A 24,114-nucleotide genomic window follows, 5' to 3' on the forward strand; every position below is an offset into this window, starting at 1 on the left:
ATTCCAGGAGATCAGCAGTTATAGAAATAATCAACACCAACACCAATACTGGCACCAACAATCATGCCATGGTCCAAATCACTGAGATCACATTTTTCCCCATTATGATGGTTGATGTGAACATTAACTGAAGCTCCAGACTCGTATCTGCATGATTTTATGCACTGCACTGCTGCCACACGGTGCATTTATGCCTGCAGGGCACAGCCACCTGGTGCGACCGACCAAGGCTCCCTTCCAAGGCCTGTAAGTTCTCTTCCTCTTTAATGATGAAGGCTTACAAGGCCGCAGGTCAGGCCGCTTCCACCCTGCATGCCATGGCCATCCTGCAGGTCCACCAGGCCAAGGCGCTGAAAGATCTGCACGAGGGTAGGACCGACCCAGGGCTGATACAGGAACTCCGCTCTGCGACCGACCTCGCCTTGCGTGCGACGAAGGTCACGGCGGTCACGATGTAACTGTGAGAAAAATTTGTGATATATATATATATATATATATATATATATTTTTTTTAATTACCCTGAAAAATGTGTTTGAATTTTTTTTTTTTTATTTAATGAATACATTTATTTATACTCATGTACTCGATATGCAAGGAAATTATTTTAATACTTTTTACTTGATGGCTACACCACATGACATTTTTATTTTTATTTTATTTATTTATTTATTTTGTAGAAAATGCTATAAAAATTTATGAAACCAAATTGGACACCAAGATTATATTTCCAAGAACTTGACAAGTGTTTTAAACTATATTTTTTTTTACGATTTCTTATTAACACCTATTATACACCATTATAACACATCAGACAACCTTATTTATTAATAACCTCTTTAACAGATGGTAATCAATTCAACTCATTGGCATTATTGTTAAAAGAATCAGTGCACTTGCACAGAATGAATAACCTTCAGGTAGAGTTAACACTAAAGCAGGTTAAATGTTATCAGTGCACTAGCTAGTGCACATATGATTAGTCTGATTAGATTAGGAGTCAGGCAGAGAGATTAACAACACGTGGCCGTAAAGAGGGAGACCTTGGACTGGAATTAGACCAGTACAGAGCGCCATCAACAGCAGATAGTCAGCCACCATATTAAACGTTTACAAAACAAAGGCTAACTCAGCTAATGAGAATGACTATACACTACCAATTTTTAACTCACAATTTTTAAGAAGTTTATCTTGGTATATTTAGACCTGAGGTCTTTTATTCTTTTCTATTTGATCATTTTCATTTTTGGGTCAACTATCCCTTTAATTACAGCTAGTTTAGAGTTACATATAAAACAGCCTGTTTCAAATGAGTAAAATGTATAATCCCAGTTCCATGATGACCAAAATGCCAGAAAAAAACATTGCTATAATATGTACCAAACCATCATGTATAAACAGCACATAAAATGTTCAATATTACAGAAGTAAGTACTTGTATTCTGTGTTCTTGCCATCGCCCCTTGTGTCTGGTATCTCCTCCCCATTCTTCATCCAGAAGCTCGCTCGGTGGGCGTTTTGAGAAGATGTGAGGTTGCACTGAAGCGTGATTGGTGGGCTGTGGTAACCCATGGGTAAGATCATATGATCTGATGAAAAGATTGATGGTTCTGAAAACACAGATGTTTCAGTCAAGGCCAGAGAAATACTACATCATATTGATTGAAGAGGACTGCGAATATACCTCTATATACAGTATGTGTGTCATATGCTGTACATATTGCATCACAGCTTTCTAAATAGAATAATACAAATATGAATCAATTTATTAACACTTTCACCTACAGAATATTGTTTGATATTCTATAGAATATCATTTGTTATTACACAGCTCTCTGGAATACTTGATACTGATTTGTCAAATTGCAGCATTCTGCGGTCAAATGTTTTTGTATAATGTCTGCAGTTTATTCAACAAATTTCAACTTAAATCAATATTTCATGTCCATTTATAGATTTATTTGGTAAACAGCTGTGTAATAAGCAGGATAATTTACAGTCAGCCGGTCATTCTCATTAAATAAACCCCTTCAGGATAATACAAGTCCTGATCGTGCCGTCATGGTTTATTTTTGGTTGACCACTCATATTTGGTTGACCACTTGACTAGCTATCTTACAAGATTCCAAGGATTCCTCGGAACAGCAAAAAAGTGTACTATTGTCATGGTCAACAACACAAAGAAAGAAACACAGAAATTTCTCAAGGAGCAGGACAAGGATGTTTTAATTTACACTCAATAAGGGCTTGCTGGCTACAAAAATAGGTCATTGCATATATACTGCAGCATATCTAGATATGATAAGGGCAGGAGTGATCTACAGAGGGAGTTACACAGACTGTTTAGTAGTGCCGTTACAGATATTTTCATACTAAAACAAAGGGAGGTGGAAAAGGGAAGATCGACTAAAACTAGATCCCACATCCTCTAAACTTGGCCACCGAACTATTTTAAAAGGAGGAAAAATCAAGGGGGGCATATGGTTTCTTTAGCAACAACCCCCCCAACTACACGGGGATTGCACAGTTAACTCACTCTGCAACACGGTAACTGTTGCCTGGGCTCGTATCCAGGTAGTTGATGGATTCTGGCGTAAATCGTTACGCCGCGGGTCATTACTGGCTCTGCACTCGTAAATCCCAGAATCCTCGATGGTGACGCGAGTGACGGCTAATACGCTAACTCCGTTGATTCCGTACGCAGTGTTGATGGACATGCGTTGCTTGCGCGCGCCATCCCACAGCTGGAAGAAGCTGTCAACCCTGTTCACCTCTGCATACCACCACTGGATCTCAGGGGTGGGCTTCCCCACCACATCACAGTACAGCTCAAAGGTGTCGCCCGTCAGCTTAGTCTCAGAGAGAGGGGACTTCACGAAACCCGCTGAGGGGCGGCACAGAGATGGGTCAGCAGAGTAAAACAGGAGGAAAAACATAAATAAAGAGATGGGAGTAAAGGAAAAGAAGTAAAAGAGAGGGCAGAGGGTGGAAAGAAGAAAACATAAAAGATTAAACTCAAAAGTACAAACAAAACATTTAAAATTAAATAAATAAATGAACATTAAACAAAAATGACTGAAATCAAGAAAATAAAACAGGTAAGGGATATGTTTTGAAATTGAATACTAGCTTTCAAACTGGAGCTCACATCTGCCGAAATGTTCAACAACACGTCCTGCGTCGGCCACTCGGGGCAGAAGTTTGAATTTCGGTAAGCACACCGATTTCAAAAGTAGAACTTTGGACCTACTGTCACCAAATTCACAGTGCGATCAGTTTGTTTTATAGATACAAAAATGTGCATACTGTGGATAGTTTACATACTTTTTACTTGTAGATATTTTAAGTGTAGTATGGTAGTATGTTTTTCTGAACATAGCTATACAGTTTGGAGGTAATGCAGAATCCATGATGCAGTTCAGAAAGGTAGATGGCCTTGAGCAGTGCCGTAACGTCTATAGTACTCTAAATCCGAGCACCTCAGTGCAATCTCACTATTCATATGTGGGTGTGCTGATAGACAGGCTGTTTCCATAGAAGCATACTAGTTGAGCAGGTAGGCCTTTTAAAATGGGGAGGACTGCAAACCACACTTCATGCATGTCTGCCTCCCTCTCATTCACTGTGCAGTGTAAGCTGATTGCATTCAGAGATAAAGTACGACACTTTGGAAAGTGTAAACAATCCGGATAATGCAATAAGTGTCTATACCAACAAAATTGGAGAGGCATAGTGATCTATCATTAGGGCTTTCTGCTTTCCAATGTCATCAGCGAAAAATACAATTAAAACACTTGTATTGAGAAAAAAAAAAAAGAAGCTGAACAGTGAGTGGAAGCACAGTAATTTACAAGTACTGTACAAGTAAAAAGTTTCAAGTAACAAGTACAATTAAAGTTTAGAACATTTTATTCTTGTTTTTTTCTTGCATCGCCCACTTTTGCTACATATTTGGGCAACTTTTGTTTCAAATTCAAATGCACCACTTTTTGGTTATTGTACTATTGGTTAAAAAAGGCAAATGTTCCTATATTTACTTTGTTTAAAGGATGTATTGTCAGTGGGTCAGATTTGAGCTTGTGGGAAGAAGAGACGAAAAAGATCAATAGAGCAAATAAAAATGAACTACAAAATGTTTCCTTTGAGAATATGTTGTGTAAATGTGCGGAGGAGCTTTTTGATGGTTGCATTTCATTGTCATGTTAAACAGAACAGTTTATTTTACTTACAGCTCCTCTGATTCTATTGATAGTGATTGTGTAATCATAAAATTATGATCACAAAGAGAAATACAGCAGGACTAGATATGATTTTTTTACATCTAGACAACCATTATGCTCAACAAGGGTGATGCAAGATACCAGGGGTTTTATATCATAAAATATAAAATATAAGCTTGTGTCATACAGTCAGTTGTTGGGGTAGATTTAGGTGAGACTTTAAAAAATATGTTTTCCAGGCCTAAGCAATGTGGTAACTTTGTACAATAAATGTGTGTAATTAATAATAATAAAACACAATATGCCCAAATGTAAAATATAAAATAACTCTTTGGCTGAACTTGATTCAGTTATGGACAGTGGTTCCACATGCTTGAAATGAGTTTTCTTAAATTAAAATGACCATGTAATTCCAACTTCAAACTTCAAGTAGAAGCAACTTAACTGAATCAAGTAAACCCAACAAAATGTAACTCAAAATATCTCATATCAAACTGTTTTAGTGCTATGCTAGCTAGTGACAGGAAATGTTAGCATGCTATATCATGCTGGTGGGTAGCACTACTGAGTGCAACTTGGTTACTATGTTACGGTTATGTAATGGTGGCCAGCTGATAGATAGAGGTGCAATGTGTATAAACCTCACTCTCCTGACCTCAAGAGGTGCATTAGTGACTGACGTTAGAGGCTTTAGCCTCCTTGTTAGCGCAACCGCCTCCCATGCTGGAGACGCTAGTTCGAGTCCCATATGGAGTGGGTAGAACAGGAGCATCACAGTTAGCACAGAAATTACTCAATGGACAAGGCCACATGTACTGCAGAATAATCTAAATGTATTGGTCCTCTATAGGCTCAAGCACCACTCTTCACCATAAACCACAAAACTCCAACTTTCTTCTAAATTTCAACATAACAAAACATTAAACACCAACACATCTCCCCCTTTATATTTATCTTGACACATAAAATAACACTTAAATTTAAAAATTTACTCTTCCTGTCAAGTCTCATGCAAAGCATGCTGGGAACTAGAAATTCTCTGCCCAGTCTCAATTAACCAAACAAAAATGTTAATGTTGTCCCAATGCAAATGGATTAAGTTATGCTAACAAGGCAACTTTTTAGTTGAATCAACTCAACTGATTTAATTTCTGTTGGTTACATAAATTTTTTTAGTAATATGAACATGGGGATTGCGTAAAACTGACAATGGTGAAAGTTCATTTTTTGAGTGTAACATGAGTTAACAATGAACAATATTTTACAGCATGCAATGTTCATTACATACTATACTAATTATATTTTTAACATTAAAAGTTGTATACATTAGCAATAGTTAATGCATTATGAACTTACGATGAACAACAGTATATTTGTATTTTGACATTAACGGAATAATAATTTTAAAAAAATGTCTCGTTCATTTTTAGTTTATGATACCTATGCGTTACTAATGTTAATGTAAAGAACTTCATTGTCAAGTGCTACATAGCATGTACTCACAATTAGAAGACGAAACAAAGGCAAACTAAATGAGGAGCTTCCCACATCCCTGTGTGCTTGAAAAGAAACCAACATAGTGTCTGACCCTCACAACTTACTGAAGTAATAAGCTTCCAGCAGCCTCTTTAAAGGGAATTGCTTAAAAGGTATGAAAACTGTGTGACATCCCCTTGCAGTATATGCAATAGTGGACTTGTAGTTACTGTATGTGGTAAGAGTTTGCATGCTAATGAATCCACACGAATAGACACTCACTAAGGATGGAAGCGAAAACCTTATTACCCTGAAGGCAGATAGCCCTGTTGTGTTCTTGATACCCAGAGCTAGTGTTGTCGTGGTACCAAAATTTCAGTTGTCGGTACCGATACCAGTGAAATTTCACGGTTTTCGATACCAATTCTGATACCACATCAAACAATTTGCTAATATGATCATGTGCTATTAAACACACTCTTTTAGCCTAATTTACAGTTAAATTTCAATGTAAATAATAAATTAAAAGATATGCATGTTTCCTTCAAGTGTTTATAACACTAATTTGTTTTTAAGCAGGGCCCTACTGAAATCTGTTTTTATTTTTTCCCCCAAATCATTTTTTCCTTTTTTTTTTATTATTATTTTTCCAGAATTCCATGTTTTAAAGTTTAATTTCCTTTCATTATCAAAATGGTGTCTAATCAAAAAATGTTCCTTAAACTTTTAAAAGTTTTAACAAGTAAAAAATAAACAATTACTTGTCAACATACCATTGCATTTTTTAACAAACTTTTATTCAGTACAAAAGCACTCTTGCTTGTAATATATTGCTTAATTTTTATTATTTTGTATTATTTTTACAATCATTATTCATTAATCATTATTTATTATTATAATCATTATTTTCACTATAATCACTTCATTTTACTATACAGTTATAATATTTTTCTTTTGCCATTTCTTCAATTTCAGGCGTTTAGCTTTTATTATGAATCAAGCTTTTATTTTGACAGAAGTTTAACCTCTCCGGATAAACAGTTCACAACATGGCTCAGTGTGATTGTTAAAGCGCAAATGCTGTTATTTAATTATATAAAAATAACGCTTCAGAGTGGATTAGTGATCTGCTCTGTCATCTCTCATTCAACGCGAATGATTCTCGTAGACTGTGGAGTTTCCAGTGTATGAGTGGTCTGCTTCACACATTCATTAAAAGCTCATGCAGTGCATACAGACTAAGATTGCATCATTTTGCGGTTTAACAGTCACACTAGGATATATCACAATTTTAATTTGATTAGTTGTGCATTTCAGTGTAAAAGGAGTAACAGAGCACATGCTTAAATAAGCATATGAGCATTTGAAAGCAATCGTGTGTCAGTCATAATGTGCGCTTGTCAGACAAGGACATAGAGTCGGTACTGCTGGTACTGTAGAATCACTGGTATCGTTACATCTTTTTTTATTTTAGTACCGACTTGGTACCGAAGTTCCGGTACTTTTGACAACACTACCCAGAACCATGCAAAGACAATGCCAGAATGATCTATTTAATCAAATATGTGTGTGTATGTTCGGTCATGCATTTGTGTCTGCGAAAGATAAAAAGCACTGATGAGAGATGAAAGGAGATGTGTCGGTTTTGATCTCCTCACGAGATTGTGGCTCTTCACAAGAAACACATAGGCAATGATGTACAGTTTATTAGGAGACAGCTGAGTCCAATTAATGGGTCACTGAATCATGCACATGGACATCAAGTACTTTTGCACCTTAATTAATAGCATTTAATTTAGTTTGATGATGCAAGAGGTGAGAATTTGACAAAATAAAGAACACATTATGCCAAGTTTACACTACACGATTTTAGGCCCAATTTTCACTCGCTGACAGTTTTGTTTTGACTGAATACAAGTGCAGTGTTGACCTTCAGCTAATGAGAGAGCAAGAAACGGGGCACGGGAAGTTTCAGTGGGAGGAGTCCTGATGTACCTGCAACAGAACATCAACTAGCATGGCTGTGGTATCAAGAAAGTCTCACTGGACCGAAGAAATGGAGGAAAAATTAGTGGAACATTGGCAGGAGCACCAGTGCCAATTTGATGTTTCCTCTGAACTGTACCACAACCGGGTGGAGAAAGAGAAGAGTTGGAGAGAAATTGCCAATTCTCTTGGACAGTCAGGTAAGCAAATAGGTAGATTTTTCAGTAGGAGGTACTTTTTCATATTGTAACCAATAAAATATTGGGGGTTGCTGTCCTTTTCTGCATATCGCTGCCCCCTTCCGCATATCGCGGCGCCGTTTTGTGGCGCGTTCTGCATAACGCGGCGTCCCATGCGGCCCCATTTCGCGGCCGGCCCACCGGGAAAAGTCTCGGTTCTCCCAATGGCCAGTCTGCCACTGCCTCCATTTAAATCGGACGGTCTCATGTCATACAGCTCATTAATTGAGAGCGTCTATGACGTCATAATGCACCGCGGTTAAGACTTTAACATGTCCGCGCGCACGGGGAGGACATTAACGCATGCATCCCATTGCTGCATCGGCACTATAAATAGAACATGCAGCAGAATGGACTGGTGCTATTTACGGCGCTGCAGAGGACCGGTGCTCAAAGCGGGTACCTGCCTCTACCGTACCGTTATTTCCTATTTGACTAGTTAGTTACCAAGAATATATGCGCAAAAACAGTTTCGAAATCAATCACTGGAGATCGTATTCGAAACACAAAACAAATGGGAACATGCAGTAGCTTTCCTGATGAATTCCTGAGTCATAAGCCTCAGCATTAGATTGTCACATGCAAATCAAGCACAAGTGTGAAACACGAAAGCCGAAAGATTCATTATCACTCATTCTGTTTGCACTGAATTCTCGATATTGTCGGTCCGTGTTAGGCCAGGATGGGTTTCATTAACAAGCAGATGACCCGATCAGCGGTTCCCTCATCGTCCTTTCTCAATGATTCTCTTGAAAGGGAATCGACTCTTAAAGAAGCCTGAACACAAATTAACACAGCTACAAATAGATGCTCCCTCTGGGACGAGTCGCCAAATATAAAAATGTAACCCATCTGTGAGAATATTTAAGTAGGCTGGAATTTAAAGGGCCGTTCACATCGAACGCATTTTGTGTCCGTCTAAGATCGTTTTCCGTCGATTCACTACATTCACTAAATGGACGTCTAGACGCGTTTTTTAGACGCGTGTCAGGTAAAAAAAAAGAGCATCAACTTTTAAAAGCGCGTCTGCGTTCTGTTATATGCGTTGCGCTTACTGCGCGTTTTAGAGCAAGAAAGCGCTCAGTCTGTACGGCTCCTTGGACTGTCTGGTTCAGCTCTGTTTTAAAACTGATTTGCAATGCGCTTTGCCATTCATATCCACAAGGACATTTTTCTTACATATGTAATACACATAACTGTCACCTCTCATGAGCGTCCATTTACTTCTGAGTATTTGAAAAAGCAATGTTACGGAGAGGTGAGTTTATCCTTTGCACTGAAATTACCTGCATCTGCCGCAACCATGAAGACATCGTTCTCTTATCAACCGCAAGACATTCCGCCTATTTATGATCACACTATTCCTTAGGCGAAATGAAACACATTTTTTTTTTTTTAGAAAAGCCTTACCGTTCTGAGCGGAGCCCGAATGCAGCATCAAGACTCCGAATAATATCATCAACCGATTCCCCGCGCAAGACATTTTTCTAGGTCGTCCGACTACCTGGAATATGTGTAGAGATATGTGTAGAGGGATGCGGAGGAAGAAGTGAGTGGAGAGGGAGCAGCTACAATGACGAGGCGACCCTGGATGGAGCTCGAATCGGGTCACGCAGAAGCCCGTCGCCTAGCAATAGCGCGCGCGGATAAGTAGATGCAGTCGTTACACTTACATCCGGTTTTAAAGAGGCTAGAAGACGATGGCGCTGTCCTCTTAAATTCCCGCGAGAGCAGACCTGTCCTGCCTACATCCCAGATAAATAAACAGAATCCTCAGGTGTACTAATTATCAAATTAAAATCGTTTCTTTAAGGGTTATTTGGTGGTCCTTAGGGGGCTCGTGGAGAAAATTGGCTTCAATACAAGTCAATACAAGACTGTTCAATTCAAGTTAAACAAGACTGTTCAATACACCTCAACACAAGACTGTACAATACAAGACTGTTCAGTACAAGTCAATACAAGACTGTTCAAAACAAGACTGTTCGATACAAGACTGCTCAATACAAGACTGTTCAATTCAAGTTAAACAAGACTGTTCAAAACAAGACTGCTCAATACAAGACTGTTCAATACAAGTCAATAAAAGTCTGTTCAATACAAGACTGTTCAATACAAGTCAATACAATGCTGCTTAATACAAGACTGTTCAATACAAGTCAATACAAAACTGTTCAATACAAGACTGTTCAATACAAGACTGTTCAATACAAGTCAATAAAAGACTGTTCAATACAAGTCAATACAAGACTGTTCAATACAAGTCAATACAAGATTGTTCAATATAAGTCAATACCAGACTGTTCATTACAAGTCAATACAAGACTGTTCAATACAAGTCAATACAAAACTGTTCAATACAAGACTGTTCAAAACAAGTCAATACAAGACTGTTCAATACAAGTCAATACAAGACTGTTCAATACAAGTCAATACAAGACTGTTCAATATAAGTCAATACAAGACTGCTCAATACAAGACTGTTCAATACAAGTCAATACTAGACTGTTCAATACAAGTCAATACAAGACTGTTCAATACAAGTCAATACAAGTCTGTTCAATACAAGTCAATACAAGGCTGCTCAATACAAGACTGTTCAATACAAGTCTGTTCAATACAAGACTGTTCAATACAAGTCAATACAAGGCTGCTCAATACAAGACTGTTCAATACAAGTCAATACAAGACTGTTCAATATAAGTCAATACTAGACTGTTCAATACAAGTCAATACAAGACTGTTCAATACAAGTCAATACAAAACTGTTCAATACAAGACTGTTCAATATAAGTCAATACAAGACTGCTCAATACAAGACTGTTCAATACAAGTCAATACTAGACTGTTCAATACAAGTCAATACAAGACTGTTCAATACAAGTCAATACAAGACTGTTCAATACAAGTCAATACAAAACTGTTCAATACAAGTCAATACAAAACTGTTCAATACAAGACCGTTCAAAACAAGACTGTTCAATACAAATCAATACAAGGCTGCTTAATACAAGACTGTTCAATACAAGTCAATACAAAACTGTTCAATACAAGACTGTTCAATATAAGTCAATACAAGACTGCTCAATACAAGACTATTCAATACAAGTCAATACTAGACTGTTCAATACAAGTCAATACAAGACTGTTCAATACAAGTCAATACAAGACTGTTCAATACAAGTCAATACAAGACTGTTCAATACAAGACTGTTCAATACAAGTCAATACTAGACTGTTCAATACAAGTCAATACAAGTCTGTTTAATACAAGTCAATAAAAGACTGTTCAATACAAGTCAATACAAGACTGTTCAATACAAGTCAATACAAGACTGTTCAATACAAGTCAATACAAGACTGTTCAATACAAGACTGTTCAATGTAAGTCAATACTAGACTGTTCAATACAAGTCAATACAAAACTGTTCAATACAAGACTGTTCAATATAAGTCAATACTAGACTGTTCAATACAAGTCAATACAAGACTATTCAATACAAGTCAATACAAGACTGTTCAATACAAGACTGTTCAATACAAGTCAATACAAGACTATTCAATACAAGTCAATACAAGACTGTTCAATACAAGACTGTTCAATACAAGTCAATACTAGACTGTTCAATACAAGTCAATACAAGTCTGTTTAATACAAGTCAATAAAAGACTGTTCAATAAAAGTCAATACAAGACTGTTCAATACAAGTCAATACAAAACTGTTCAATACAAGTCAATACAAGACTGTTCAATACAAGTAAATACAAGACTGTTCAATACAAGACTGTTCAATAAGTCAATACTAGACTGTTAAATACAAGTCAATACAAAACTGTTCAATACAAGACTGTTCAATATAAGTCAATACTAGACTGTTCAATACAAGTCAATACAAGTCAATACAAAACTGTTCAATACAAGATTGTTCAAAACAAGACTGTTCAATACAAGTCAATACAAGACTGTTCAATACAAGTCAATACTAGACTGTTCAATAAAAGTCAATACAAGACTGTTCAATACAAGTCAATACAAGACTGTTCAATACAAGTCAATACAAGACTGTTCAATACAAGACCGTTCAAAACAAGACTGTTCAATACAAGTCAATACAAAACTGTTCAATACAAGACTGTTCAATATAAGTCAATACAAGACTGCTCAATACAAGACTGTTCAATACAAGTCAATACTAGACTGTTCAATACAAGTCAATACAAGACTGTTCAATACAAGTCAATACAAGACTGTTCAATACAAGTCAATACTAGACTGTTCAATACAAGTCAATACAAGTCTGTTTAATACAAGTCAATAAAAGACTGTTCAATACAAGTCAATACAAGACTGTTCAATACAAGTCAATACAAGATTGTTCAATACAAGTCAATACAAGACTGTTCAATATAAGTCAATACTAGACTGTTCAATACAAGTCAATACAAAACTGTTCAATACAAGACTGTTCAATATAAGTCAATACTAGACTGTTCAATACAAGTCAATACAAGACTATTCAATACAAGTCAATACAAGACTGTTCAATACAAGACTGTTCAATACAAGTCAATACTAGACTGTTCAATACAAGTCAATACAAGTCTGTTTAATACAAGTCAATAAAAGACTGTTCAATACAAGTCAATACAAGACTGTTCAATACAAGTCAGTACAAGACTGTTCAATACAAGTCAATACAAGACTGTTCAATACAAGTAAATACAAGACTGTTCAATACAAGACTGTTCAATATAAGTCAATACTAGACTGTTCAATACAAGTCAATACAAAACTGTTCAATACAAGACTGTTCAATACAAGTCAATACAAACTGTTCAATACAAGACTGTTCAATATAAGTCAATACTAGACTGTTCAATACAAGTCAATACAAGACTGTTCAATACAAGTCAATACAAAACTGTTCAATACAAGATTGTTCAAAACAAGACTGTTCAATACAAGTCAATACAAGACTGTTCAATACAAGTCAATACTAGACTGTTCAATAAAAGTCAATACAAGACTGTTCAATACAAGTCAATACAAGACTGTTCAATACAAGTCAATACAAGACTGCTCAATACAAGTCAATACTAGACTGTTCAATACTAGACTGTTCAATACAAGACTGTTCAATACAAGACTGTTCAATACAAGTCAATACAAGACTGCTCAATACAAGTCAATACTAGACTGTTCAATACAAGACTGTTCAATACAAGACTGTTCAATACAAGACTGTTCAATACAAGTCAGTACTAGACTGTTCAATACAAGACTGTTCAATACAAGTCAATACAAGACTGTTCAATACAAGTCAATACAAGACTGTTCAATACAAGTCAATACAAGACTGATCAATACAAGTCAATACAAGACTGTTCAGTACAAGTCAATACAAGACTGTTCAATACAAGTCTGTTCAATACAAGTCAATACAAGTCTGTTCAATACAAGTCAATACAAGACTGCTCAATACAAGTCAATACAACACTGTTCAATACAAGTCAATGCAAGACTGTTCAATACAAGTCAATACAAGACTGTTCAATACAAGTCAGTACAAGACTGTTCAATACAAGTCAATAAAGACTGTTCAATACAAGTCAATACAAGACTGTTCAATACACGTCAATACAAGACTGTTCAGTACAAGTCAGTACAAGACTGTTCAAAACAAGACTGTTCAATACAAGACTGTTCAATACACATCAATACAAGACTGTTCAGTACAAGTCAGTACAAGACTGTTCAAAACAAGACTGTTCAATACAAGACTGTTCAATTCAAGTCAATACAAGTCTGTTCAATACAAAGCTGTTCAATACAAGTCAATACAAGTCTGTTCAATACAAGTCAATACTAAACTGCTCAATACAAGACTGTTCAATACAAGTCAATACAAGACTGTTCAATACAAAACTGTTCAATACAAGTCAATACAAGTCTGTTCAATACAAGTCTGTTCAATACAAGTCAATACAAAACTGTTCAATACAAGTCAATACAAGTCTGTTTAATACAAGTCAATAAAAGACTGTTCAATACAAGTCAATACAAGACTGTTCAATACAAGTCAATACAAGACTGTTCAATACAAGTCAATACAAGACTGTTCAATACAAATCAATACAAGACTGTTCAATACAAGTCAATACAAGACTGTTCAATACTAGACTGTTCAATACTAGACTGTTCAATACAAGTCAATACAAGACTGTTCAATACAAGACTGTTCAATACAAGTCAATACTAGACTGTTCAATACAAGTCAATACAAGTCTGTTTAATACAAGTCAATACAAGACTGTTCAATACAAGTCAATACTAGACTGTTCAATACAAGTCAATACAAGACTGTTCAATACAAGTCAATACAAGACTGTTCAATATAAGTCAATACAAGACTGTTCAATACAAGTCAATACAAGGCTGCTCAATACAAGTCAATACTAGACTGTTCAATACAAGTCTGTTCAATACAAGACTGTTCAATACAAGTCAATACAAGGCTGCTCAATACAAGACTGTTCAATACAAGTCAATACAAGGCTGCTCAATACAAGACTGTTCAATACAAGTCAATACAAGACTGTTCAATACAAAACTGTTCAATACAAGTCAATACAAGTCTGTTCAATCCAAGTCAATACAAGACTGCTCAATACAAGACTGTTCAATACAAGTCAATACAAGACTGTTCAATACAAAACAATACAAGACTGCTCAGTACAAGTGCTCAGTACAAGTCAATACAAGACTGTCTTGTATTGACTTGTATTGAACAGTATTGTTTTAACTAGTATTGAACAGGCTTGTATTGACTTGTATTGAACAGTCTTGTATTGACTTGAAATGTGAATAGCTTATTTAAAAGGATATGGTTTTAAAGGAATAAAAGGGTTTAAAGACAGAAATTTGAAGCTTACTGTACAATTTAATAAAAGCACTTATATAAATTTTTCTGTTAAAACGTGTGTATAATTTGAACTGTAAAGTTTTTTAAATCCTAGTTTTACTGTATTGTTATTGTAAGGGTTTACAGCTTTACGTAGTCATGGCAACAAAGTTGTAAAATTGGATATAGCTTTACACAGAAAAGTGTTATCAATTGATTTTATCACACTAAAATCATGTTAACATACATACTGTTTACGTTTTGTGGCTAAACTTTTGAAACAGTGAGTAGACCTATTTTAACTTTTATGGATTAGCCCCATTTGCTTCCATTGTAATTGCCTCACTGTAACATTGATTTCTTTCTTTCTTTTTTTTCTTTTTTCTTAAGAGAAAACAGTACAAGTTCTGTTTTAACAGAATAATTTATATAAGTGCTTTTATTAAATTGTACAGTAAGCTTAAAATTTCTGTCTTTAAACCCTCCAAAAATTGGCCCCATTCACTTCAATTGTAAGTACCTCACTGTAACCTCGATTTTTGCTTTTTCTGAAAGCAATAATCAGACAAATTAAAATACATTTTTGTGGTAATCGACATTTGGCCAAAAAATGCTGTCGATTAAGTTTAACTTGTATTAAACCATGAATATTCCTTTAAAACCATGTCCTGTTAAATAAGCTATTCACATTTTGATTGTTAATTGCTTGGAAGGTTTACTGGCAATTTTGCCTAAATAGGTTTCTCACATTTCCTTACATTACGTTATAACATACCCTCAAACTACTGTAGGCTTATTTCTGCAGCAGGTTAACAGTTTTTATTTATTATTTATCTAAACCTACATATCTAAAATTCTTCCAAAGTTGTGAGGATCAGGTAAAGTTAATTGCGTTTTCGATTATTTTTATTTTGAGAACAGTGAGGAGAGTGTTGACTTTATTCAGCATAACCAGTTCATTTACAGCATTCAATAATTTGTGAATGTGAGATAGCTCATAAAGATATGGACTGGCATTTGTATTCTTAAGCTAACGTGGTGCTCACACCACCGAAATAGAGTGACACATCTAATGTGTGAGATGAGATTCTCACACCCATAGAAGTTCTTAAATGTTACTTTTGGGACATAGCTCTTAACTGGGTTGTACTTGCATCCCCACTGGAATCTACGCCGCTGTACTTAGTTCTGCACAGATAGCAGATTTGATTTTCTTTGTGTATATCTTTATTTTAGAATAATGCAAGGAGCAGCCGAAATCCAAAGAAGGTCTAAGGGTTTATCTTTTGTTTGTTTAACCTTTGGGTTACTAGGTTAAGTGCAAACACTAATCTACCACCGCACTCATGATGTGGTGCTGCTAACATTTTCAAACACTTGGGAAAAATAAACCAGTAGATAATATTCTGTAGTTCTTATGATGACTGTCTACTGCCATCTGCTGAACAATGAAATTACCACAGCAATAGACAGAGCATTTTCTTAATTCCCTGGTGAGTTTATTACAAGTGTGCCATGGCTAAATGATTGCATGCATTTCCCATTTGAGAGAAGAGATCTCAAATATGAGTTTGTAAATTTATTCAGATGAATGAATCTGGTTACTAAAAAACATGATTTGAAGTCCATGCTTCTCAATATCTCTAAGGTCATACGTGTGTAAACAAACAAACAAACATTTACACATGAGAAATGTTAATAAATGCAACAAAATCGGACATCAAAAGACTACAAAGGACAGTTCGGACTGCTTAGAGGATTACTGGTTGCCCCCTGCCCTCCCATCAAGAACTGTACACTTCCAGAATGAGGAATAGGGCTGGAAAAATCACTCTGGACCCCACTCACTCAGCCCACTACTTTTTTGAACAGCTGCCTTCTGGATGGCGCTACAGAGCACTGAGTACCAGAACCTTCAGGCACAGGAACAGTTTTTTCCCTCAGGCTATCAATCTCATGAACAGTTAAAACTGCCCCATTGAGCAATAATTAATGTGAAATACACAACTTAGTCTATTTATATTTATCCAACATATCCTAACTCTTCTGCCATACATTCCCTTGCACTGTATAAAAAAGATTTGTATTTGTACATACATTTGAAGACAGAAGTTTACATACACCTTAGCCAAACACATTTAAACTCAGTTTTTCACAATTCCTGACATTTAATCTTAGAAAACATTCCCTGTCTTAGGTCAGTTAGGATCACTACTTGAATGTCAAAATAATAATATAGAGAATTATTTATTTCAACTTTTGTTTCTTTCATCACATTCCCTGTGCGTCAGAAGTTTACATGCACTTTGTTAGTATTTGGTAGCATTGCCTTTAAATTGTTTAGCTTGGGTCAAACGTTTTGGGCAGCCTTCCACAAGCTTCTCACAATAAGTTGCTGGAATTTTTGCCCATTCCTCCAGACAGAACTGGTGTAACTGTGCTCGTACATGCTTTTTCAGTTCTGCCAACAAATTTTCTATTGGATTGAGGTGTGATGGCCACTCCAATACCTTGACTTTGTTGTCCTTAAGCCATTTTGCCACAACTTTGGAGGTATGCTTGGGGTCATTGTCCATTAGGAAGACCCATTTGCAACAAAGCTTTAACTTCCTGGCTGATGTCTTGAGATGTTGCTTCAATATATCCACATAATTTTCCTTCCTCATGATACCATCTATTTTGTGAAGTGCACCAGTCCCTCCTGCATCAAAGCACCCCCACAACATGATGCTGCCACCCCCATGCGTCACGGTTGGGATGGTGTTCTTCGGTTTTCAAGCCTCACCCTTTTTCCTCCAAACATAACGATGGTCATTATGGCCAAAAAGTTACATTTTTGTTTCACCAGACCAGAGGACATTTCTCTAAAAAGTAAGATCTTTGTCCCCATGTGCACTTGCAAACTGTAGTCTGGTTTTTTCTATGGCGGATCTGGAGCATTGGCTTCTTCCTTGCTGTTCAGCCTTTCATGTTATGTCGATATAGGACTCATTTTACTGTGGATATAGATACTTTTCTACCTGTTTCCTCCAGCATTTTCACAAAGTCCTTTGCTGTTGTTCTGGGATTGATTTGCACTTTTTGCACCAAACTACGTTCATCTCCAGGAAACAGAATGCGTCTCTTTCCTGAGCGGTATGATGGCTGTGTGGTCCCATGGTGTTTATACTTGCGTACTATTGTTATTACAGATGAACATGGTACCTTCATGCATTTGGTAATTGCTCCCAAGGATGAAACAGACTTGTGGAGGTCCACCATTTTTTCTCAGAGGTCTTGGTTGATTTCTTTTGATTTTCCCTTGATGTCAAGCAAAGAGGCACTGAGATTGAAGGTAGGCCTTAAAATACATCCACAGGTACACCTCTAATTGACTCCAATTAGCCAGTCTTACATATATAAAGTATATATATATATATATATGTATAGACTTATTGTGTATTTCTATATACACTTATATTTTCTTTTAAATGTGTATATTTATTATATTTATTTTTATTATTATCTCTGTCATGTTGTTGTATTGTTTGTGCACTGGAAGCTTCTGTCACCAAGACAAATTCCTTGTATGTGTAAGCATACTTGGCAATAAAGCTGATTCTGATACTAAAGATGAACTTGGGATTGTGAACCAATTAGAATGTAATTTGTTGTGCATAAGGAACATGGTGAAAAAAAATAAAATAAAACTTTGTCTAAACGGCAGCATAGACCAGTCATCCCCCAAGGACTGATTTTGACATTTCTTATATCCTTTTATTTTTATAGCCTGCCTTTCAGCTCTTCTATTTGAACAATCCAAACTGAACCACATTACAAGCAAAAAGAAACAGAAACAGCTATTCTTCAGTCTTTAATATAAATAAACAACACCATTGAAAGATTTTGACACCTGTATTGTAATTAATTTGTGGGTCTCTCATATTGCACTCCAGTTTGCACATGCGTAGACATAGTACCCTCCTGAGTGGGCGGACATGGCACTTTATGCCATGAACAAGCGGTTCTCACTGGCTCTGACCAAAAACAGATTATTTCTGTGTATATAAACATTTAGTTTTTTTCACCAATTTGTACATGTATGTATGGAAACATCCTGTTTCCTTAAACTGCCACAGTCTGTACAAGTGATGATTAACAAATGTTGGCAATCTTTCTGTTATTAGTTCTATATACAATATATATACATATAGATAAGGCTCATATGTTTTAAATGTGAACTGATGAGCCAAAGATTGTTGCCTGGAACTCTGTCCAAGGACTTCCTCTTTCTAAATCCTGGGGCTGCATTTGTTTATATCCATCTCTTTTCCTTTTCACATCTGTCCCACACTAGACAGAATTTGCATGTGCTCAAACTATGTGGATAGCCAGCTCATGCTGCCCAAAATTGTTTTTTAAATGTTAGATATACTGAATGTCATTTTCTGTATCTATAATTGTTATATATTTAAATAATGTTTATACTTTACTGTAAAATTATACTGTATATAAAGTATATATACACATATAAAGTGTTTGTGTGTGTGTGTGTGTGTGTGTGTGTGTATATATATATATATATATATATATATATATTTCAAGCCTATGTTTCTCTTAGTCTCAAAATATATAATTTTTTACCGCAGCAATGTTGAATGCTTAATTTTTGTTGGTTGGCAGATGTTCCAAGGTTTTGAATAATTTTCTATAACTGCAGTAAAGTAGTTCCAGGTTTGTTGACCGCATTACAGTTCCATATCATTTCACTGAATTATTGGAATTTAAAAGATTTGTTCAGCTTTTGAAGCCAAATAATTCTGATGACAACCAACTTTCAATTTACTTAATGTATAAGGAACTAAATATGTTTTAGAGGCATTTGTTGATGTCTGATTTTTCTGCTTCTCAGGCCTCCAAATTAATTCATGCAAATTGTGCACATCTTAACATCTGTCTTCACCAGTACTTTAGGCTCATAATAATAAAATATCTAGAAGATATTATTCTATTGGGCAATGAATGTAACAAAGAACAAATTCTGAAGATGCCTGTGATGTCTAATGATGCCTCTGGTGTTGAAACAGTATGTTGTTCCCCTTTGCTAATTAAAACAGCAATGTGTCATTTGCATATCATTTACACTCTCAGCGGACTGGCACATGCCCTCCAGACAAGGTTAAGCAACAGCAAGCATGATAAGCAATTTTTTTTCTTTCTTTTTTTTTAATGACTACCCAAAGCATAATTTGAAAGAATAAAAGACCGCACTGCTAACGTGATTCTTATTATTCTCCACAAATTTCCTCAGTTAAATCAGCTGAACAGCATACAGACTCCATTCAAACTTTATTTTGCAAACAATTTCAGCATTAGATGTAATATGTTTTAGTCTTCAAAAATTTGATACTTTTTAAAAAAGAAATGTAATATCAAAGTTTGAAAATAAAGTTTTCAGTTGACAGCAAGGGCATACACATATAGAACATAAAGAAGAGTTTGATTCCTCAATTTCTAAACAAACACGGTACACATATTGTTATTCAATCACTCTTTTAAGTTTTTTTATTTTTTTTTTAGAATACTCATATATACAGTACGAGTAACTTACAATAAATTTGTAAAACTTGTTTTTCACAAGTGAGTAAATTTTTTGCTGAATAGTTTAGCAAATCACATAAGCTCACACATCTGCTTGAATTTATGATAAAAAACTATTATAAAGTTAGCAGATTTGTGATTTTGACAACAAGCAGAAAAGAGCACATAGAAAAAGATGACTTCATTCAATGATTGTACACTGCAAATTAGTTTTTAATTCAAGTTTGAGCCATGTATTGCATTAAAAAGAAGATTTGCATTTAGATATTTTCTCATAACAAAACAAAAAAATCGCAAAATTGGCAATGAAATTTAATCTTAGGGTTAGGCAAAATGTTTATCAAACACCACTAAATCAATCAGATTTCATTTTCCTTTTAAATACAATTTGAAAACACATACATCGCATGACATTGTCAGTCACAAAACATCACAAATGTTACCACTTGAGTGAAAATAACATCTAGTGATAAGCAATCCAGGACATTCTGAAAGACTGTTTGCTTAAATGAGACGCCCCTCCATTCCTCATGACGAACTCAATCCAGAAGACAGCACGATCAAGGAGTTTCATTGGCTGATCATGGTGCAGCCTGGACAGTCTCTGCATGTTTTACATATATGCTGAGTTATACAGCACTTCTTCAAGTGCCTGTAGAAACAGTCCTGTCCAACTCAGCGATATCCACAAGTTTAGCTGTCCCTTTAACTTTCATTCTAGAAATACTGTCAGGTTGATCAAGTATTAAAGGCAGACCTAAAATGGGCACCCCATGGTAGATGGCATCTTGAATTCCATTAGTGCCTCTGTGTGTTATAAACACTTTAGTTGGGGATGTCCAAGCAGGTCATTCATTCTGGGGTAACCATTCAACAAGTAATGTTTTATTACCAATATTGGCAGGTCGAGGTCCAGTGTTTCTCCAAAATAGTTTTTTGTGGCACTTGGGCAAAAGCTGCAGCAATTTCTTCTGTGATGTCCTGTGGGAGACAGCTAAACAGGGTCCATAGAGACATGATGAGACCATGCTGTCCAGAGCTCTGCACAAATTTGGAATGGAAGTGGCTTAGCGGGTTTGCACTGGAAGCTGCCCATACACATTTGGCATAGTGGGTTGTGGAAACTCAAAGGTAAAGTAATTTCTCATGAGCCAGATGTCTGCATCCTGAAGGAGGGAAACGTAATGGATTTATGATCCAAAGTATTTGTTGCAGAAAGATTGGTAGTGTGAGGAGACAAACCTTGTTTTGTGAAGAATCAAAAAAATGTAGCCAATTACATTATGCACTCTTTGACTGAAAGACATCTTATCTGTTAGTTTTGTGTTAGCTGGATTACAGAATGTACCATCATTGATACTTTCGTTCACCTAGGTTGACAAAGAAGATGCATTACATTCCTGTCAATTTATTAGTATTCTTATGCATATTATCTCAAGTGTACGGAGGAACAGTGTTGGTATTTCCACTGGATGGAAGTCACTGGGTAAATATGAAGGTCCTTATTGAGGAACTACATACAAGAGGGCACAGAGTGATGGTGCTTACAGCCTCTAACAGCTGGTATATCATGGAGGAGTCTCCATCACTGTTTCTAACAAAGGTAGCATTGAAAAGGAACTGCTTGATGCTTCTGTGAGACGAACTTTGGTCATCAGAAGACAGAAATGGTCCTTCTGGACCCACCTCACAATGGCTTCAGAGGTTGGAAAAGCCTTCGAAGAGATGCATCGTAATCAACTTGTGATGATGAGAGATATTTTTGAGAATAAAACCTTAATGGATTCAATCAAGGATGCCAAATATGACCTGGTTCTAACTGGTCCTGCTTTTGTAGGTGGAGTTTTCCTGACCCACCACCTTAGTCTCCCTCTTGTGCTAAATGCACATTGGACCATGCATGGTGTGGCGCATTTTGATGTAGCTCCTTCTCCACAGGTGAAATATATCATCAATGAGATTTCTTCCATATGCATAAAACATGTCTAAACTTGTGCATGATACTCAGACACCACAGATTTGGCTCCATAGTGTCCTTTGACACCCAGAGAAAATAATGAATACCCATTTTAAAAAATAAATTTTTTTTTTTCCCTTTTTGGTGGGTGTTTCTTTTTTTCATTTTGCATTTAGGAAAATAACCTATGAGCACAGTCCATTGTTTGTTACATTGTCCAAGTTTATTAAGTTAACATGGATTTAAAGAAGACCAAATTAGTAGGCCTAGATAAATTGGTTATTCAAGCTATGAAACGCAAGCTGTTATTTAGACCATTAAATAATGGTTTCAAGTCTACAGGTCATTTGTTTTTTTGTTTTTGTTTTTTACATGTACACTAAAGCATATGTAGAGATTATGACTGCCGATATTTTTGTAAAATGATATTACGTGGCTATTTATTGTTTATCGTGGCAGTTAGGTGATTTGTCCACTGAATTGTTATTTTTTCTCCCAAACAGATCAGGTTTTCACGGTTAATGGTCTATCAAGTTTTAAATAAACAAAATTGACCTCTCTACCCTAAACCTTAAACCTTAAAGAAACAGTTCACCCATAAATTTAAATTCTCATTATTTATTCACCCTCAAGCCATCCCAGCTTAAGAGGGCTGTTTGAAAGTGGAGATTTATAGTAAAAAACAAAAAAATAAAGACTCAAATATTGATCTGTTTCTCATCCACACTTATCATATTATCATTCTGAATACATGGATTTGACCACTGGAGTCGTATGGATTACTTTTATGCTTCCTTTATGTGCTTTTTGAGCTTCAAAGTTTTGGACTCTGTTGACCTGTATTGTATGAACCTACAGAGCTGAAATATTCTTCTAAAAATCTTTGTTTGTGTTCAGCAGAAGAAAGAAAGTCATACACAATACATCTGCGATGGCATGAGGGTGAATAAATGACAGGAGAATTTTAATTTTTGGGTTTACTAGTCCTAAATGTGCAATAAACATGGCTGAAATTGCTGAAGGAACCACTCGATCAGTTGAGCTACTGCGCAGCGTAATTGCATTTGAACAAGCTGAGTGTGTGTAGTTGTAATGTAATGGAAACTTTAAAATAGCCTGTATTGCTATACAAGTCATGCTCATGTGCTGTAGTAAAAATGTTTTGATGTCAGAATTGTGTGAGGAACCGGGCAAAAAGTAAATGTTTATTAACTCATAATTTGCCTTTTTCTCGTGATTTGTGTGAAAGGGAATAAAAGTAATTGTTGTAGCACCTTGTGTTCATTTCACCAAGAAAATGTTGTAGTACGTGTAATCTGTTTCTGTGAGACCAGGTAGAATCTTTTGCATTAAATTTTGAATATTGACAGAAGTTGACAACATACTATTGATCAATGAGACAGATAAGAAAATACAGGTAGTTACTGTATTTAGATTGTAGGCTACAAATGTGGTAGTGGTTATGGTGCAAGAAATGAAAAGCCTTTCCAAAAACTTTGGATAAAAGAATGCTAACAAAGTTAATTATAGCCCATTATAATGTATTTCTTAATTATACATCCCAGCTAAATTAAAACGTTTTTTAGAGGAAATGAAGACGACAAGCGTTACTGCTTCCATGAAAAAAACAAGCTGACCTGGTAGACTGCATTAAACAACTGGAAAGGGGTGAAAGTACTGCTGATTTGTGCAACACATTGGGAGTGCTCTGGTGAAACTACAAAAATTAAATCTTTGTGTGCACAAATGCACGCTC

General features: G+C 35.8%; 1 protein-coding gene and 1 pseudogene across 3 annotated transcripts in view; both read right to left on the bottom strand.

Annotated features, from left to right (window-relative positions):
- Window positions 1–9,611, bottom strand: part of LOC127437712 (neuroplastin-like) — a 30,830-nt gene extending 21,219 nt beyond the window's left edge. Inside the window, exons 1-3 of one of the 3 annotated variants that reach the window (XM_051692804.1) lie at window positions 9,330–9,608; window positions 2,535–2,882; window positions 1,434–1,608 (exon numbers count right to left, since the gene is read on the bottom strand). In XM_051692804.1, coding sequence (XP_051548764.1) covers window positions 1,434–1,608; window positions 2,535–2,882; window positions 9,330–9,402 — 596 coding nt within the window. In that variant the 5' untranslated portion in view covers window positions 9,403–9,608. Of the gene's footprint in view, window positions 1–1,433; window positions 1,609–2,534; window positions 2,883–9,329 lie in introns of all 3 variants that reach the window. The other 2 variants (XM_051692803.1, XM_051692805.1) reach the window with 2 other exon arrangements.
- Window positions 9,612–20,864: 11,253 nt separating this feature from the next.
- Window positions 20,865–21,973, bottom strand: LOC127437335 (UDP-glucuronosyltransferase 2C1-like; annotated as a pseudogene).
- Window positions 21,974–24,114: the final 2,141 nt, after the last annotated feature.

The sequence above is a fragment of the Myxocyprinus asiaticus genome, chromosome 48 (genome assembly GCF_019703515.2).
Source record: "Myxocyprinus asiaticus isolate MX2 ecotype Aquarium Trade chromosome 48, UBuf_Myxa_2, whole genome shotgun sequence".
Taxonomy (NCBI): domain Eukaryota; kingdom Metazoa; phylum Chordata; class Actinopteri; order Cypriniformes; family Catostomidae; genus Myxocyprinus; species Myxocyprinus asiaticus.